We start from the raw sequence: 18,726 nt of genomic DNA on the forward strand, positions 1-18,726 counted from the left end.
AAAATTTTAATTATTTTTATAACAGTTGTTACTACGGTTATAAACTTGTGAACAAAATGAACCTTCAAAAGCAAATCAAGTTCTCAAATTTTGTTTTTGATTGAAGTTACAACTGTTTGATTGAAGTTACAATTGTGGTCCCTGATATTATGTCTTTTAATCTTATTATACCTTTAAATTAAGTTAAACCCTCAACTATATATAAATATATATATGCTTTTTTAATTTTAAAAATTAGTAATATGACTATTTAATTTTTTTATTAGTAAAATGATTATTTAAGTTTAAAATTATGTTTTTTTATTTAATCTAATGTTAAAAAAATATAAAAAATAAATAAAAAAATATAAATAATGTGGAGAGTTAACCATTCCAGATGGTAGTAGTGTGGTAATGAATATGGATGTGGCATAACTTTTCTAATGAAGATATAGCGACCATACCCGATGGCATAATAGGACCCTGATTTTTCCAATCTAATCAAAACCTATATTTTATAGTTCATGACTTGAAAATTATCGTAACTTGTTTGCAAGTGCAAACTTTAATGATCATGTCGTGATACGCATACATGTCAACATTTCCAAAGTGGAGAACTACAAAACAAGATTTAAAAAGTATATCAAAAATATTCTATGAATCCAAATGACTATGTAACCTTATGTTTACTTTTTAGAACTTCAATTACATAAGTCTAAAGATACGTATAACAAGATTTAAATTTATATATATGGGTAAAACAAACTAAAAGGATAATGGTTGTTTGATCGACTTAATCACAATCAGATCGACTCATTTGACTCAATCGACAACTATCAAAGAGCCCCAAATGACAAACATTTCTGTCAAACAAGAAATAAAACTTGTACATTTTGATACAGATCAATGAATAAGAAATCAAAATAAACATCATTGAATACAAAATCATTGGTAGCAAATAAATAAACCACAAGGTTCTTCCTTTACCTTTTTATTACCCTTTTTAATATGGGAACTCTATCTGTTATTTAATTAGCAAAAAATGTAACGAAAAACAATTAGTACATACCTCTCCATGAATGCCACTTCAATTTCAACTGAAACAACAATGGAGGAACACCCAAAATCCCCCGATTTAGCCTAGAGTCAAACACATCAAACCCAACTCGACTCAAAGAATCCAAAATCACTTGTGAAGGGACAGCTGGCAGAAGTATTGACCTAGCTTCTTTAGGCACTGATTCAGTCAAAACACGAGCTTTCTGCAAATGGGCATTAGCCATTGATGCCATATCAAAAACCGCATCACTCAATCTCTCACGTGAATCAGTTCTTATTTCCACCCTATCTCCATCTTTAACTAACAACCCATGTTTTTCAGCCACCTTTAATGGTATATAAGAAAAGCTATGGTTCCTGTTAGCATGATAGGGAAGAGACTTTATCAGCAAAAGAAGACCACTTGCTTTTCCTATATGTGAAGCTGCATGATCTGCAGTTGTTGATGCTATTCCTCCTGCTTGAAGAGTTGTATACAGAAGAGTTGATGAAGTATCTTCAGCATATTTCTCTAACTCTTCAATTGTTTGATAGATGTCATCAACATCCCTTTGGGCATCGTTTATACGAGCTTCAACAGATCGTTTCAACCAGTTTTTGCTGATTTTTTGATCGGATATTACAGATGCGAGAGCTAAGGCAGTTGGGTGTTCGATGATTTTGTTCTTGAAGATCTTGTCAATGGCATCTTGCCACCATAGAAGACGCATTAAGCCAATTTTCGGGTCTGAAGCAACATCCATTGCTCTTGATGTTTCAACATTGAAGGCACGAAGAGCAAAAGCAGCTCTTCGCATGGTGGTTGGGAGTTCAAGAAGACAGAGGTAGTGATGATAATCATAGTTGCGAACTTGTTGTACACAGTATGAGAAGGCTGACTTTAAGCTGCTAGATGTGGTAGCACCATTCATTCAAGCTTGATGATCTTTATCAGCTGGAAGCATGTAATTTGATTAGATTCAAGTAGTATTCTCAAAATGCACGAACGATATAGATTAAATTTGGAAAGAAGGATAGAGTGGCTGATAGTTTTTATATTACAAGATCGCTAAGGATACCAAGTATTCAAAACCCTAAACCCCCAAATTCATAAACCTCTTCGAATCACAGCTCTAAAATACAATTGCTAACACGATGCACGTGTGAATAGATGAATCATATGGAGGATGATTAAAAGTATACCTGATAAGTAATCAGTGATAGAGATAATCGGAAGTGCACGGTAGTTACCGGTGATGATTCACACGCCGCCGAGATATGTTAAACGTCCAAAGGGCATTTGAGCCGTGTGGTGGCCGAACGACCCTAAATTGGTCCGCCACGTCGTTAAAGAACACTTACGTTCGAATCCCTTCGGGTTTTGAATATATGCACTTGAACCCTTTAAGTTTGAGATATGTACATTTAAACCTCAACACTTGCATTTTAGGTTGATGCGATTCATTTTTTATGTTTTATTTATGACAAAACTACACATATGGTCCTTTTAGTTAGCTATAAATTGTCATTTTAGTCCACAAAAATTTGGACTAGCACCAGAGTTTCAAAATTTTCATTTTGTTGTGAATTTGATCCAATTTGCTTTGAACTTTTTTATAATGACGATATTACCCTCACCTTTTTGGTTTTCCAGTTTTTTTATTTATATAAATACTTTTTTGACTAAAAGAAAAATAAAAAAGAAAATTTCAATCCTCTTCCTCCTTCCCATATGAACAACAACCATCATGTAAAGACCCAATTTTTTTTCAAATAAAATTTTCATTTTAAGTTAAGCAAACACATTTTCATAGTTTAAGAAATCCAATCGTAATTGTTTTCAAAACATATATTAAATACAACTTTTAATCCAAATATCAGAGTGTCCATAAAACGCATAGGAGAGAGTGCATGCCGCGCCATCACGTCTTGCATTTGCCCTTGAGATCTGAAGTACCTGAAACAAATCCACAACATGTAAGCTAGTGATTAGTGAGTTTCCCAAAGCATATCATACACAATACACACATCACATATCATGTTAATTATAAAAGCTACATATAACACATAAGTCATACATACAAACACTTGTAAGGATGACATGGGCTCCCCCCAGGGTCTTACACCATCGTGCCATGGCTACCCTACATGGTCTTAACCTAGGAATGTCATGGGCTACCCCACATGTTCTTAACCTAGGAATGCCATGGGCTACCCCACATGGTCTTAACCTAGGAATGCATATATTGGGTCACGCCCGCTACATCGGCCCCGCCTGTCTTCGAGCCCCGCTCAGATACAAATATGTTTCTCTTAGGCCCCGCCTGTCTCTGGGCCCCGCCCGCTAAACACATACTACATATAACAATGGCATATAACACATAAACTGAGCATACCCTACTGCATTCCTGTACTAAGGCTTCGCCTGTCTTGGGCCTCGTTCCTGACCTGCTACTAGTGAGTCATAGAACCCCATCCAAGCTCTTGCTGTAAGTGAGATACGGGCCCCTGCCCACACTCACTCCACTCCTATCTCAGGCCTCGCCCCTGATCTGCTACTAATGAGATACAGAACTCCGTCCGTACTTTGCTAGTGGTGAGATACGGGACCTTGCCCACACTCACCTTCCTACCAGGCACATTCTAGTATCACACAGACAACAAGTATAATCTAACATGGGAACATTCCCTTGGGCTCCCGCCCGACATCGGACCTTGGTTTGGAATAACATACTAGCATATAGTGCCTAGGTCTAACCCTCGGGTCTTCCTATTCTGCACAAACTAAATGGGTCGGCATTGTGGCCTTAGACCCATACACACAGTAAGGAGACTCACCTTGCACTGCTGAAACTCTTGCTACTACACTTCTGGATGCTGACTAACAATCTCCCCGAACCGTTGCTTCTCTAGCTCCCCGAGCTACTAATATCAATATAACACTTAGTCTCAAACTGACCTCCAGAAGTCAAACTAAGTCAACTGGTCAAAGTCAACCTTCCATGTTGACCCTACTCGCCGAGTTCATAAATTCAGAAAATCCTTCCAGTCGCGACTCGACTCGCCGAGTCACCTCATGACTCGTTGAGTCTTCCAATCTCCGAGTTATGTCCTGTCCAACTCACTGAGTCACCACTTAACTCGCTGATCTGACTCGAAACCAAAAGCGGTTAGGGTTTCGACCCGACTCGCCGAGTCCACCCTCAACATCTTCAATTTTTCGATTACAGCCTAGTCCATTGCTTCCCAATTGTAGATCTGGACTCCTAGGGCTAGCATTACATGTAAAGTTGCTAACTTTACATGCATGCAAAGTGTCACACCCCAAAACCAAGAACAGCGGAAACGTTCTTGGGCGGAGGACGTCATGTACAGTATCACAACACAGTAAATGTAAATAAGCAAACAACATCATCCATTGCATTAAATATATAATTTTAATACAAACGTGTTCTGTACAATTATAGACACCAAAAACATAATGTAAATCAAAATAATGAGATGAGTCTTGGATGCGCTCCATCTTCTCAAAAGTTGGCCTCGGTACCTGTCTACTGATGACCTGAGAATACAAGTTATTTTGATAGAGTTTATCAGCATTAAGCTGGTGAGTTCATAAGTATTTTAGTGTCGACGTTTGTTATCAAAACGTTTGAACGTGTCTGAAGTATAAGTTTGAAAAATGTATGTAAGTGTTTGTAAAAGTTTGAATCTCTCAGAAAATCCTATATTTTCTATTAAAGTAGCCTTCTACCAAGGCTTTACTGTTTTGTATGCTCGTTTGTTGTAAAAGTGTGTAATTTCCCAAGTGTAACTATCATTTAACAAATATAGTTTGTACATTAATGTTTAAGTGAGGTTATCACTAAAAATATGTAATGGGTAAATCATTGTAGTACTGTAGTTTTGTATTATAGGAACTACTGTTGTACTAACTACCTTAAACCGGATTTATATTAAGGTATAATGTGATAATTGCACCATACTATCGACTGGTAACAACGACATACGAATGGTCGTAATAACGAAATGACGTTTGGCACCCGCAGACCTGCAGGTCCGGCTGTAGCTAGCAGCAAGGTGTAGGATAGTCAATCCAGTATAGATCTATACGCAAACTCACGCTCTCCCTCCAAGAGAATTATGGCTACAACTCGGGCCATGACATTTAAGGCATGCTCCGATCCAGTGGATCACAATTGTTATCGTATTCTTGTATATGTACTGTTTCTCGTTCTAGTATAGTTGTATATGTTCTCCTCCTAGTATAGTTGTATATGTTTTCTTTCTAGTATAGTTGTATATGTTCTCATCCTAGTATAGTTGTATATGTTCTCTTTCTAGTATAGTTGTATATGTTCTCATAGTAATGTAATGTATAGACTCATGATTGAACTGACTCATTGATCTAACAATTGTAGTAGTATGATCCTGTGTTACCCCGATGGTAACTTACTAGTAATGTGTATAGTACGCATGAATATGGAAGTACTTTTATGTCTATATATGTATAATTGATATATAACTAATATTGAAACGACCTTCGGATGGTCACCCGAAATCCCACCAGACCACATCCAAATCGAGAAAAAGGAAATAGGGCGGATGGTCTTCCTAAGCCCTTTAAACATTGCTTATATATCTATACATATATGGGCATGCAATTTATAAGAAGTATAACAAAGTTTAAATAAAAGTGTTTGATAAGTAAAAGAGTTTGTAAAACATTTCGAAGTAAAGCAGTTTGATAAACAGTTTGAACAGTGATAAAATCATTGCCTTTCTAGTTATTAATCACATGTGATTAATGCAATCACATGTGATTGATTTCAATAACTATAAGCATTGAACTTGTATCCCCCCATAAAGTATTTAAAACATTTAAAGTATTTCAAAGGTTAATTTAAAGGGGTATGAACTCACATGTGGTGAGTGGTTTGGATTGTAGTGTCGGATACCGTGCTAGGTGGCAAACGGAGACTTGTTCACACGCACGAGCCTAGTTATCATATAATAAGCATATATATAACTAATTAGCCAAATAATAACTTAATGAAATAAGTTGGGACACTTAGGAACATGTAAACACTTTGTATAAGTGTTATAGGTCCTAATGGTTGCATCTAAGTTGCTACGGGACAAGGCTAAAGGGGTTTAATGTACCAAATGACCTTGTATATGAGCTTACCACCCAACAAACCCAACCTTTGGAGTTTACGGTCGTAAACCCTTGAGTTTACGGCCATGAACTCTTGACTTGGTGGTTTTGGGTGTTTTAAAGTGTTAAATGAATTCTAGAATAAGCCTAGCATTGGTGGTTTAATCCTTTAGGTAGTTTAGGGCCTTAGAATGCTCCTTTGAGGAGTTTACGGCCTAAAGACCATATCCCCTAGAGTTTACAGCCATAAACTCCTATGGGGTGGGTGTTTTAAATCTTTTAAGCCTCTTGCACACAAAGGATATATTCTAGACTTTTGTTTAAGGCTAAAGGGGACTTTAGGCACACTTTGGTGCCTTTACTTGGAGTTTACGGCCCAAGAGTATTTCTTGGCCGCAAACTCCCCTTTAGGGATGTTTTTGATGTGATTTACTCCCCATTCAAGCTACAAGTAATATAGGGTTATTGTCTAAAGCCTTAAGGGGTGTTTAGGGCACTTTAAGCCCTTGAAAAATGGTGTTTACGGTCCAAGAAACTCTTGGGCTGTAAACTCCAAAAGCTAAGTGTTCTTGATTGTGTTCTAGCCTTAAAAGATCATACATAATGTCCTTAACTAGTTACCTAACAAGGAAATGGGATTAGGTAGCTCTTAGGCTTCGTTTTGGAGTTTACTCCCCAAGAACGTTCTTGGGCGATAAACTCCCGGATCTTACAAATTTGACATGTAAACTATGTTATTAAGCATATAACATGCATTAAAACACAACTAGGAAAGTAGACTCACGATTTGGGATGAAAACCCGAAGATCCGTGAGAGAGAAATTGGCTTTTCTCTAGTTGGAAATGTGAATAATGAATAATTTAGTTCAGAAATCTATTTATAGTCCTGAAATATTTTGGCAGAAAATATTTTATTATGGAATTGGACTCTAACATGATGAAGTGTTGAAATGCTCAAGTTTCACAAACCCATGAGCATCCACTCTCCTGATATCTCCTTAAATGTAAACCCTAATGTACACAAACTTATTCGAAAAAGTCTGAAGTTCATTGAAACTGGACTAGCTTCTATTGAATAGTTAGTGTTCGTACAAAATGGAAATTTCGGGTTGTCACATCATCCCCCCATTAGAAGGAATTTCGTCCCGAAATTAGAATTTAAGAAAACAAGAAGTTACAAATAATTAAGCGAAAAGATGAGGGTATTTCAGTTTCATATGATCCTCGCGTTCTCAAGTGAATTCCGGTCCTCGCTTGGCGTTCCAACGAACCTTCACGATAGGGATACGGCTTTGCTTTGTCTGCTTGACCTCACGGTCCATGATCTCTACAGGTTCTTCCACGAAGTTGAGGCTCTCGTTGATCTCGATCTCGTCGAGTGGGATTACAAGAGTCTCGTCGGATAGACACTTTTTCAAGTTAGATACGTGGAATGTAGAATGTACGTTACGAAGTGCGTCGGGTAGGTCGAGTTTGTAACTACGGGGCCGACTCTTGCAAGAATCTCGAAAGGCCCTAAGTACCTTGGATTAAGCTTCCCACGCTTTCCGAAGCGTATCAAGCCCTTCCAGGGTGAGACTTTGAGAAGGACTCGATCTCCCACCTGAAATTCCAAAGGTTTTCTTCGTTTATCAGCGTAGCTCTTCTGTCGGTCTCTAGAGGCTTTTAATCGTTCACGGATCTGCACGATTTTCTCTGTCGTTTCCCGAATGATCTCCGGACCTATGAGAGTACTGTCAGAAGCTTGCCCCCTGGCTAATTAGGTATCACCCACCTCAGCCTAGCACAGAGGAGATCTGCACTTTCGGCCGTAGAGAGCTTCAAATGGAGCAGCCTTGATGCTCGTGTGATAACTGTTATTATAGGAAAACTCGACAAGGGGTAAATGAGTATCCCATGCCTTCCCAAAGTCAATCACGCAGTCTCACAACATATCTTCCAGTGTTTGGATGGTCCTCTCACTCTGTCCGTCGGTCTGTGGATGGTAGACTGTGCTCATGTCCAGCCTTGTTCCTAAGGAATGTTGTAGTGATTGCCAGAATCTTGAGGTGAACCTACTATCTCTATCGGAGATAATGGACATAGGTACACCATGTAGCCGTACGATTTCCCTAATGCATGTTCTCGTAAGTTTCTCCATCTTGTAAGTTTCTTTGATAGGCAGGAAGTGCGCAGACTTGGTCAATCTATCGACGATGACCCATATGGTATCAAGTCCACCCGTTGTCTTGGGAAACTTGGTTATGAAATCCATAGTGATCCACTCCCACTTCCATTCTGGAATCTCTGGTTGTTGCAATAAACCAGAGGGCTTCTGGTACTCGACCTTAACCTTTGCGCAAGTAAGGCATTTACTTACGAAGGTAGCAATCTCTGCTTTCATATTAGGCCACCGGTATAGCTTTTTAAGATCCATATACATCTTATCTGAACCTGGGTGGACGGAATACCGAGTGTTGTGCGCCTCGGTTATGACCAAGTCTCGGAAACCATCGTGTTTCGGTGTCCAGATTCGGTTCATGAAATATAAGGCTCCGTCACCCTTGGCTTCTAAATTCTTTTCCATTCCTCTAAGGGATTCACCCGTCACATTTTCAGGTTTCATGGCTTCAAGTTGGGTCGCCTGAATTTGCTTAGACAAGTGTGAATGGATGGTTATTGACAATGACTTGACTTTGCGACCAGAATATTCCTTCCGACTTAGGGCGTCTGCTACTACGTTGGCTTTACCCGGATGATAACAAATATCGCATTCGTAGTCACTGAGTAGCTCGACCCACCGTCGTTGTCTCATGTTGAGCTCCTTCTAATCGAAAATGTGTTGTAAACTCTTGTGGTCGGTAAAGATAGTGTTTTTCGTTCCGTACAAGTAATGTCTCCAGATCTTCAGAGCAAACACCACTCTCCTAGTTCAAGATCGTGGGTCATGTAGTTAACCTCGTGTGTCTTCAACTGTCTCGAGGCGTAGGCGATGACCTTACCTCGCTGCATCAGAACACACCCGAGCCCTTGATTCGATGCATCGCAATAGACTACGAAGTCTTCTATACCTTCGGGAAGGGATAGTATTGGCGCGATGCACAAGGCTCGTTTGAGCGTTTGGAACACTCTTTCTTGTTTCTCTTCCCAGTCAAAGGCCACGCCTTTCTAGGTCAGGGTTGTAAGAGGTTTCGCTATTCGGGAGAAGTTCTGAATGAATCTACGGTAGTAGCCAGCGAGACCTAGAAATTGACGAATTTCAGTAGGCGTCTTCGGTGCTGACCAGTTCTCAATGACTTTGATTTTGGATGGGTCCACGTGGATTCCCTCTTCGCTTACCACGTGTCCTAAGAATTCGACTCTTCGGATCCAAAATTCACATTTCGAGAACTTCGCATAAAGTTTCTCCTTTCGTAATGTCCCTAGGACTTGTTGCAGGTGATCGCCATGTTCTTCCTTACTTCGGGAGTAGATCAGGATGTCGTCAATGAAAACAATGATGAACTGATCCAAGTAAGGTCGGCATACTCTATTCATCAGATCCGTGAAGACTGTAGGCGCATTGGTCAATCCGAATGGCATCACCACGAACTCGTAATGTCCGTAACGAGTTCGGAAGGCTGTCTTCGGCACATCCTCCTCTAGTACTCGTAACTGGTGATATCCGGATCTTAGATCAATTTTGGAAAAATAATTTGCCCCTTGCAGTTGGTCAAATAGATCGTCTATGCGAGGCAGAGGGTAACGATTTTTGACTGTCAGTTTGTTGAGTTCTCTGTAGTCGATACACATACGAAATGATCCGTCTTTCTTCTTAACGAACAAGACCGGTGCTCCCCAAGGTGAGAAACTTGGTCTTATAAAGCCCTTGCTGAGCAGTTCGTTAAGTTGACCAGAGAGTTCCTGAATCTCAGATGGTGCTAAGCGGTAGGGCGACTTGGCTATTGGGGTAGCTCCTGGGACTAAGTCGATTCTAAACTCGACCTGTCGTTGCGGAGGTAACCCAGGTAGTTCTTCTGGGAAAATGTCGGGGAAGCCGCTCACTACTGGGATGTTCTTTAGTTCTTTCGTTTCGAGGCTTGTGTCGACGACGTGTGTAACAGCCCGGAATCTCAGGTATTATTATAATTATGTTTTTGGGGTGATTTAAGAGGGGACTCGGCGAGTTGGAGCCTAGACTCGCCGAGTAGGATCGCAGACTTGGTCGCGGGATCGCGACGGGACTCGACGAGTCCAGGTATGGACTCGGCGAGTCGACGCTGTTCAGCAGAAACCCTAACCGTTCAGTTTGAATCGTATATAACGCCTCTTAGGCCGTCATTTTCAGTCTTTTGGTCGATTGAGAAGAACCCTAATCGCTGTGGACGTCTAGAGCAGGAGAGAAAGCTTTTGGAACTTGGAAGAATTGGTTAGACAAGAAGAAGAAGAAATTGGTCAAAGGAATATCAAGGAGGATCGAGTCCTGAGGTTTGGGGGACACAGAGAGAACGTTCTCAGGTAATACTCGGATCAATTATGTTAGTTAATGTGCCTATGAACCTAGGGTTTATGAAAAACCCATTTAGTGATTAGATGGGTTATTATGTTATTACCCAGATGTTATACCCACAGTAAAGAGATGTTTAGACGTCCAGAGGGTCCCATGGTTGTATATCTTGGGACCATACGTAATTCAGGAAGCAGTTACTCGTCTGCATGGCATGGACTCGCCGAGTTGTTCTTCAGACTCGGCGAGTAGCTTGAAGATTTACTGGGACTCGCCGAGTTGTTCTTCAGACTCGGCGAGTGGAGTCGGGGTGGCCCCGCGATTCTTCCAGGAGTAACTCGTCGGGTCGATGAGGGTACTCGACGAGTAGATAAGGAATCTCAGAAAGTTGGAAGACGTCTAGACTCGCCGAGTCGCTATGGTACTCGCCGAGTCCGGTTGAGCTGACCGTTGACCGTTGACCAGAGTTGACCTAAGTCTGACTTCTTAGGGATAGTCACCCTTAGAAGAGATAAGTATTAATGAGTTACGTAATGTTATAGGGAGGCTGTAGCTCGTCGGTTGTGCACGAGTCATTTCAGGAGTTGCTAGTTTTCAGCATATACGAGGTGAGTCTTCTCACTATACTGTACCCGGAAGGGTTTGTCTGTGTGACCGGAAGGTCGAATATGTTATGTGATATGTATGCTATATGTGGTAAGTTAATTGTTATATGTGCTATGTATGATATGTGGGCCGGAAGGCAATATGTTATGGGCCGGAAGGCGATTATGTTATGGGCCGGAAGGCGTTGTATTGAGGACCGGAAGGTCAGGGCCTGGAAAGGCGTATGTGTGTAAGTGTATATTGGGGAACTCACTAAGCATTTATGCTTACAGTTGTTGTGTATGTATTTCAGGTACTAGCGAGGACCGTGAGAAGGCGCCGGCATGATCGATACACACTGAAGATTGTTTTATGATCTTGGGAGTTTGAATAATTGTATTGATCGAATAATTAAACTATTTATGTCTTGTTTTTAATGGAAACAATTATGTTTTAAAAATGAAAAATTTGTTTGAAAAATTTGAGTTGTTACAATTGGTATCAGAGCCTTGGTTTGAGGGATTCGGGTGCACCTTAGGGGGGTATCTGAACTCAAACCGAGGATTTGAGGAAGCTTTTCAAATAAAGGCATAACTTTTGTAAATGGTTTTGTGGTAAGCAAGAAAGAAGCAGTGTGTACGATCAGTCAGCGCCCGAACGGTAAAGATCCCCAAAATACCTTACAATATTATATGATATGAATTGTTATGCATGCTAGAAGACTAGGTATTCATGATAGGACTAGAGTGGCCTGATTTGTGATGCCTTAGTCTAGGGAAGTTGCCTATATGAGATGCTTTGCAAGTATGCGGGTAGATAGAGCGTATCAGAAGTAGAGTACTCACTATCTGGAGTTTGGGGAGGAGGACTTGGGATGAACATTGATGCGGTGTGGTCGGTAGTATTGGGCCCGTACTACCGAGGACACCGGGTCAGTGGGAGGCCCAAGTAAGAATCCTTGGATATCTGGGACTGAGTAGGGTTGCGTGACGAGTATGATTATACTCGGTAGAATCTCTGATAGTTTTATGTTGTATTTCAGAGATATCATGGTTAGACCGCGGCACGGGGCAAGTACGAGCGGTGTGAGTGATGAGGATATTCGTCAGATGATCCACGAGGAGGTGGCGGCGGCGATCCGGGCTGAGATCCCGGAGATGTTTGGGTCTATCAAGACCACCCTGATGGAGACGTTCGACGAGCGGTACGCCGCATTGACTGAGGCTGCAACCGCTGCAGCTACCGCAGCTGTGGCCGCTGCTAGGCCACAGGGGGGTGATTCATTGCTGTTCCGAGAGTTCAGCAACACGAAGCCACCAGAGTTCGATGGGACGCAGGATCCGATTGCTGCGATGAGGTGGATCGCAGATATAGAGGGGTGCTTCTACACTTGTTCATGCCCGGAGCACCTGAGGGTACGGTTCGCTTTGAACCAGCTCCGTCTAGGAGCCAAGGACTGGTGGAAGTTCGTGAAGGCGAACTTCACTTTAGCAGAGACTGCGGCAGTGACATGGGAGGGGTTCACTACCATGTTCAGGGATGAGTACGTTCCCCCAGTGGAGCGGGAACGATTGGTGCAGGAGTTCTTAACCCTCAAGCAGGGTACTGATTCGGTGGCGGCGATCACGCGGAAGTTCCATGAGAGGGCGATGTTTTGCCCCGAGCTAGTGGCCACAGAGCAGGCTCGGATGAGCCGGTACTTAGGTGTTCTGAGGAGGGAGATCCGGGAGTTTGTGTCAAACTCCACTTACCATACTTTTACTGAGCTTCAGGCGAATGCCAGGAAGCGTGAGATCGAGTTAGAGACTCAGGCCAGGGAGGAGGCCGAGTCTCAGCAGGCAGACCGGCGACCGGCTCAGTCTCAGCCGGCAGCCAAGCGGATCAAGTCCGCCGATTCGAGGACGGGAGGTTCGAAGAACCGCACTTGCGTAAAGTGCGGTAAGGGTCACGATGGGGCGTGTCGAGCCGGTGCTTGCTACAAGTGTGGCAAGGAGGGACACATTGCTAGGGAGTGTCCCAAGGGATTTACGGTTTGCTTTCATTGCAACCAGACCGGCCATCGGAAGGCCGAGTGCCCTCAGCTTCGTCAGGGATCTGCACCTGTTGCCAGGACTACTGAGACTCGACCGGTGAAGGTCGAGGCCCCGAGGGCTCGTGGGAGAGCCTTTCAACTGACTGCGGAAGAGGTCCGCGCTGCGCCCGATGTTGTGGCAGGTATGTTGTAATTCATGTATTTATTTTAATGTCGATATGTTATGCTTATGTTGTTATGCGCGTAGGTACTTTCCTTGTGAACTCTGTGCCTGCCTTAGTGTTATTTGACTCGGGTGCGAGTAGGTCCTTTGTGTCCTTAGCCTTTAGTCAGCAGATCGGCGTTAGTCGTGAGTCGTTGAGACGACCTTTGCGAGTTTCTATAGCTGACGAGAAAGTGATTCGTGCTACGGAGGTTCTTCGGGGATGTGTACTAGAGATTTTCGGGGTTGAATTCCCGATTGACCTGATTCCTATTGCGATGGGGGATGTCTGTGTTATCGTGGGCATGGACTGGTTGAGCTGATTCGGCGCTGTCATCGACTGCGAGCGTCAGTTGGTGACCATACGAGACCATAGTGGGGGAGTTCTTTCGGTGTACGGTGAGGGTACCCGTTCAGGATCAGCTTTTTGTTCGGCCGCTAGGGCGAGGCAGTGTCTACAGCAGGGCTGTAAGGGTTTTGTGGCGTATGTGATGGATACGCGGGAGGTTTCCGAGAGACCGAAGTCAGTTAAGGAGGTCCCTGTGGTGCGTGAGTTTCCAGATGTTTTTCCCGAGGAACTGCCGGGAGTACCTCCTGTGAGGCAAGTAGAGTTTGGTATCGATCTGGTTCCGGGGGCCGCACCTATTGCTAAAGTGCCCTATCGTCTTGCACCTCCAGAGATGCAAGAGTTGTCCTCGCAACTCCAGGAGTTGCTGGGGAAGGGATTCATTCGGCCGAGCAGCTCGCCATGGGGAGCACCTATTCTGTTCGTCAAAAAGAAGGATGGTTCACACCGGATGTGCATTGATTACCGGGAGTTGAACAAGCTAACGGTCAAGAACCGTTACCCGTTGCCGAGGATCGATGATTTATTCGATCAGTTGCAGGGAGCATCTTGGTTTTCCAAGATCGATCTGAGGTCAGGTTACCATCAGGTGAGAGTACGGGATGAAGACGTCCAGAAGACAGCGTTTAGGACGCGATATGGGCATTATGAGTTTGTGGTGATGCCTTTTGGACTCACCAATGCCCCGGCTGTGTTCATGGATCTCATGAACAGGGTATGCAGGCCGATGTTGGATCGGTCGGTGATCGTATTTATCGACGACATTCTGGTGTATTCGAGATCGAGAGAGCAGCATGAGGAGCATTTGAGGGAGGTCCTTGAGGTATTGAGGTCGGAGAAACTTTATGCAAAGTTCTCCAAATGTGAATTCTGGTTGCGGGAGGTCCATTTTCTAGGACATGTGGTTAATCAGAAAGGGATATTGGTCGATCCGGCCAAGGTTGAGGCGGTGATGAGTTGGGAGGTGCCGAAGTCACCCTCTGAGATCAGAAGTTTCCTTGGGTTGGCAGGGTATTATCGGAGATTTATCAAGGATTTCTCCAAGATCGCTGTGCCACTCACCAGATTGACCCGGAAGGGTGTTACGTTCTCATGGGGGCCCGAGCAGCAGACTCCTTTGAGACACTTCGCCAAAGATTGTGCGAAGCCCCGATATTAGCTCTTCCAGAAGGGATGGAAGATTTCGTGGTATATTGCGACGCATCGATTTCGGGATTGGGTGCAGTGTTGATGCAGAGGGGTCATGTGATAGCTTATGCGTCGAGGCAGCTGAAGCCTCATGAGGCGAGATATCCCACGCATGATTTGGAGTTGGGGGCAGTAGTGTTCGCTCTCAAGATTTGGCGTCACTACTTGTATGGGGTTCGATGTACGATATACAAGGACCATAAGAGTTTGAAGTATTTGATGGATCAACCCAATCTAAATATGCGTCAGAGGAGGTGGTTGGATGTGGTCAAGGATTATGATTGTGAGATCCTGTACCACCCAGGCAAGGCTAATGTGGTAGCCGATGCATTGAGCCGCAGGGCGGAGAGCACTCCATTGCGAGATGTGTGCTTGAGACTGACCGTGATGACTCCTGTATTGGATGATATTCGTAGGGCACATGCTGAGGCTGTGCGACCAGAAATGCAGAAGAAAGAGCGGGTTGTGGGGTTAATCTCAGAGTTTGTCAAGGATAGTCGAGGCCTTATGACATTTCAGGGTCGGATTTGGGTGCCGTTCGTGGGCGGTACGCGTATTACGTTGATGGAAGAGGCTCATAAATCGAAATTCTCGATCCATCCCGGTGCTACAAAGATGTATTTGGATTTAAGGAAGGAATATTGGTGGCCCTGTATGAAGAGGGACGTGGCATGGTTCGTTGAGAGGTGCTTGACCTGCCGTAGGGTTAAAGCTGAGCACCAGAGACCGCATGGCAAGTTACAGCCATTGGAGATCCCCGAGTGGAAGTGGGAACAGATCACTATGGATTTTATCACCAAATTGCCAAGGACTGCTAAGGGAGTAGACGCAATTTGGGTGATTGTGGATAGGTTGACTAAGAGTGCACACTTCCTTGCCATCAGTGAGAGTTCTTCAGCGGAAAAGTTAGCGGAGATATACGTGAAAGAGGTGGTATCTCGGCACGGAGTGCCGATCTCGATTGTGTCAGACCGCGATGTGCGCTTCACTTCCAGGTTCTGGAAGAAATTCCATGAGGAGATGGGTACTAAGTTGTATTTTAGTACCGCATACCATCCCCAGACAGACGGTCAGAGCGAGCGGACAATTCAGACACTGGAGGACATGCTCCGAGCGTGTGTGTTAGACTTCGGGGGTAGTTGGGATGCGTATTTACCATTGGCGGAGTTTTCCTACAACAACAGCCATCATTCGAGCATTGGTATGCCGCCTTTCGAGCTGTTGTATGGTAGGAGGTGTCGGACTCCCATTTGCTGGGGAGAGGTGGGACAGAGAGTGATGGGCAGCACGGAGATCATACTCCAGACGACAGAGCAGATTCATCAAGTGAGACAAAGATTATTGACTGCCCAGAGCCGACAGAAGAGTTATGCAGACAGGCGCCGATCCGAGCTTGAATTTCAAGTCGGCGACTTCGTTCTCCTGAAGGTCTCTCCTTGGAAAGGAGTGATTCGATTCAGGAAGAGGGGCAAATTGGGGCCCCGGTATATTGGGCCATTTCGTGTGGTTGCAAGGGTAGGCCGGGTAGCCTATCGGTTGGAGTTGCCAGCGGAGTTGGGTCAGATCCATGACACTTTTCATGTATCGCAGTTGAGGAAGTGCATAGCCGATGAGTCGGCAGTGGTTCCATTGGAGGATATTCAGGTGGATGCGAGCCTGAATTACGCGGAGAGACCAGTGGCGATCAGGGATCGGAAGATCAAGGTTCTGAGGAACAAGGAAGTGCCTCTGGTGTTGGTTCAATGGCAACACCGTAAGGGATCAGAAATGACTTGGGAACCGGAGCGCGAAATGCGGGAGCAGCATCCGGAACTATTTGCAGAGTGAGACTTCGAGGGCGAAGTCTAATCCAAGTGGGGGAGAGTTGTAATAGCCCGGAATCTTGAGTTGTTACAATGTGAGCAAGGAATGCATGGTATTCTTTGCGCAGATACTTCTGTGCTTGAATACTGGATATTATACGAAGACTCGCACTAGGTTTGTCGTCGTATACTATAAGAGTTTCGTTAGACGGAAGGTTTAGACGGACTGCTTTCTCGAAGCACATGATGTCGACGCGATGAAGACTTAACCAATCCATGCCAATGATAACGTCGAAGCTTTTTATTGAGACCGGCATGAGGTCGATTGGGAAAGAATGGTTATCTAGAGTTAGGGTACAACCTAAGTATATGCTATTCGTACTTTCAGTTTTTCCATTAGCCATTTCTACTGTGAATTGTTCTTTGAGTGTGTGTGGTGGTTGTTTAAGCATGCGAGCAAATTTATGGTTTACGAAGCTTCGCTCCACTCCACTATCGAACAGAATGCATGCATAGGAGTTATCGAGGAGGAATGTACCAGTCACCACTGTCGGGTCAACAACTGCTTCCCCGTGGCCTATAGCTAGTACCCTCCCTGCTCCACCAGCATTCTTTGCTTTGGGGCAGTCCCTCTTAAAGTGGCCTGCTTCGCCACATCCATAGCAGGTCGGGCTCGCGCCAGAGCCAGGGACCTGGGTGATCGGTTGTGCCGGGAACTTACAGAAACAGACGGTGTGTCCTTTCCTGTTGCAGTTAGAGCACTGCATTTCACGGCAGGGGCCGTTGTGGTGGTAGTTGCATTTGTTGCACTTGGGCAAACTTCCAGCATACTGACCCACCGGAGCAGTAGTAGCAGCAGTAGCAGGGGTTATTGCGGCATGCATTGCCACAATTTGCTGCTTTTTGGCAGCCCGTTGCTTCTTCTTTTCATCCCAGAATTTCCGCTTAGTGTCAGCGGGTTTGGAGGGTTCCGGGATGGCTAGGGTTGTTTTTGTTGCAGGGGTTTTGACTCCATGGTCAATGAGTCGTTGTGCCAGTCGTTTGGCACTATTGAAGGTAGCGGGGTTTGATGCTAGAACATTCCCCTGATAAGGAGGCACTAGCCCCCATATGTACCTTTTGATCTTTTTCCCTTCAGTGGGAACCATATTGGGGCAGAGGGCCACCAGCTCGCTGAAACGGGCAGTATAAGCGACCACGTTGGTGCCCTTCATAGTCAGGTTCCAAAGTTCCTGCTCCAGTTTCTGGACTTCGCCCCTCGGGCAGTATTCCTCAATCATGAGGTCTTTCATTGTTTCCTAGCCTATGTCGTTGGCTACGACGAGGGTTAGTGCCTTAACATGGCCGTTCCACCATGTCAGGGCCTTTCCTTCAAAGGTGCATGCGGCATACTTGACTTTACTCGCCGCAGGGCATGAACAGATTTCGAAGACTGATTCAGTCTTCTCGAACCATTGCGAGAGGGAAATGACTCCGCCGGTGCCATAAAAAGGCTTCGGCTTGCAATTGGTGAAATCCTTGTAGGAGCACTCTCTCGAGCGCACAGGGGTTTCAACCGGGGTTGATTCAATAGGGGTTCCACCTCTGCTGGCATCAGATGAGTGATACTGATCCATGGCAGTTGCCACTGCTGCAGCTACGACAGCATTCAGGGCTGCAGTATCGATGACCGGAGGCGGAGGAGGTGCAGGGTTATTCCTGGGAGATTTGCGAGGAGGCATCTTTCAGCTATAAGTTTATAAAGATAAGAAAAATTGGTAAGAATCCATTTGTAAGCAACGTGAAAGTGACACATGGACTAACTAACCATAGCCCAACAGTTGAATAAGTGTTTGAAATCACAACAAGGAATATTAGTAGGAAAACACAAGTGTACAGATTTTTCCCACAGATTAGATAGATTTCAATAATACTGGTATTACTGACGTAAT

The 18,726-nt window shown here is 44.2% G+C and overlaps 1 protein-coding gene across 1 annotated transcript; it reads right to left on the bottom strand.

The window, feature by feature from the left end:
- Positions 1-886: 886 nt before the first annotated feature.
- On the bottom strand, positions 887-2,368 carry LOC145103183 (Terpenoid synthases superfamily protein). The gene is made up of 2 exons (XM_079040744.1): positions 2,221-2,368; positions 887-1,972 (listed from the first exon to the last, which is right to left on the bottom strand). The coding sequence occupies exon 2, from the start codon at positions 1,947-1,949 to the stop codon at positions 1,038-1,040; it is 912 nt and encodes a 303-aa protein (XP_078896870.1). The 5' UTR covers positions 1,950-1,972; positions 2,221-2,368; the 3' UTR covers positions 887-1,037.
- Positions 2,369-18,726: the final 16,358 nt, after the last annotated feature.

This window comes from Lactuca serriola, chromosome 4 (genome assembly GCF_051521515.1).
Source record: "Lactuca serriola cultivar US96UC23 chromosome 4, Lser_US96UC23_V15, whole genome shotgun sequence".
Taxonomy (NCBI): domain Eukaryota; kingdom Viridiplantae; phylum Streptophyta; class Magnoliopsida; order Asterales; family Asteraceae; genus Lactuca; species Lactuca serriola.

Excerpts from the sequence above, each read along its gene's own strand:
- LOC145103183 (XM_079040744.1), bottom strand. The coding sequence starts at position 1,949 with ATGAATGGTGCTACCACATCTAGCAGCTTAAAGTCAGCCTTCTCATAC.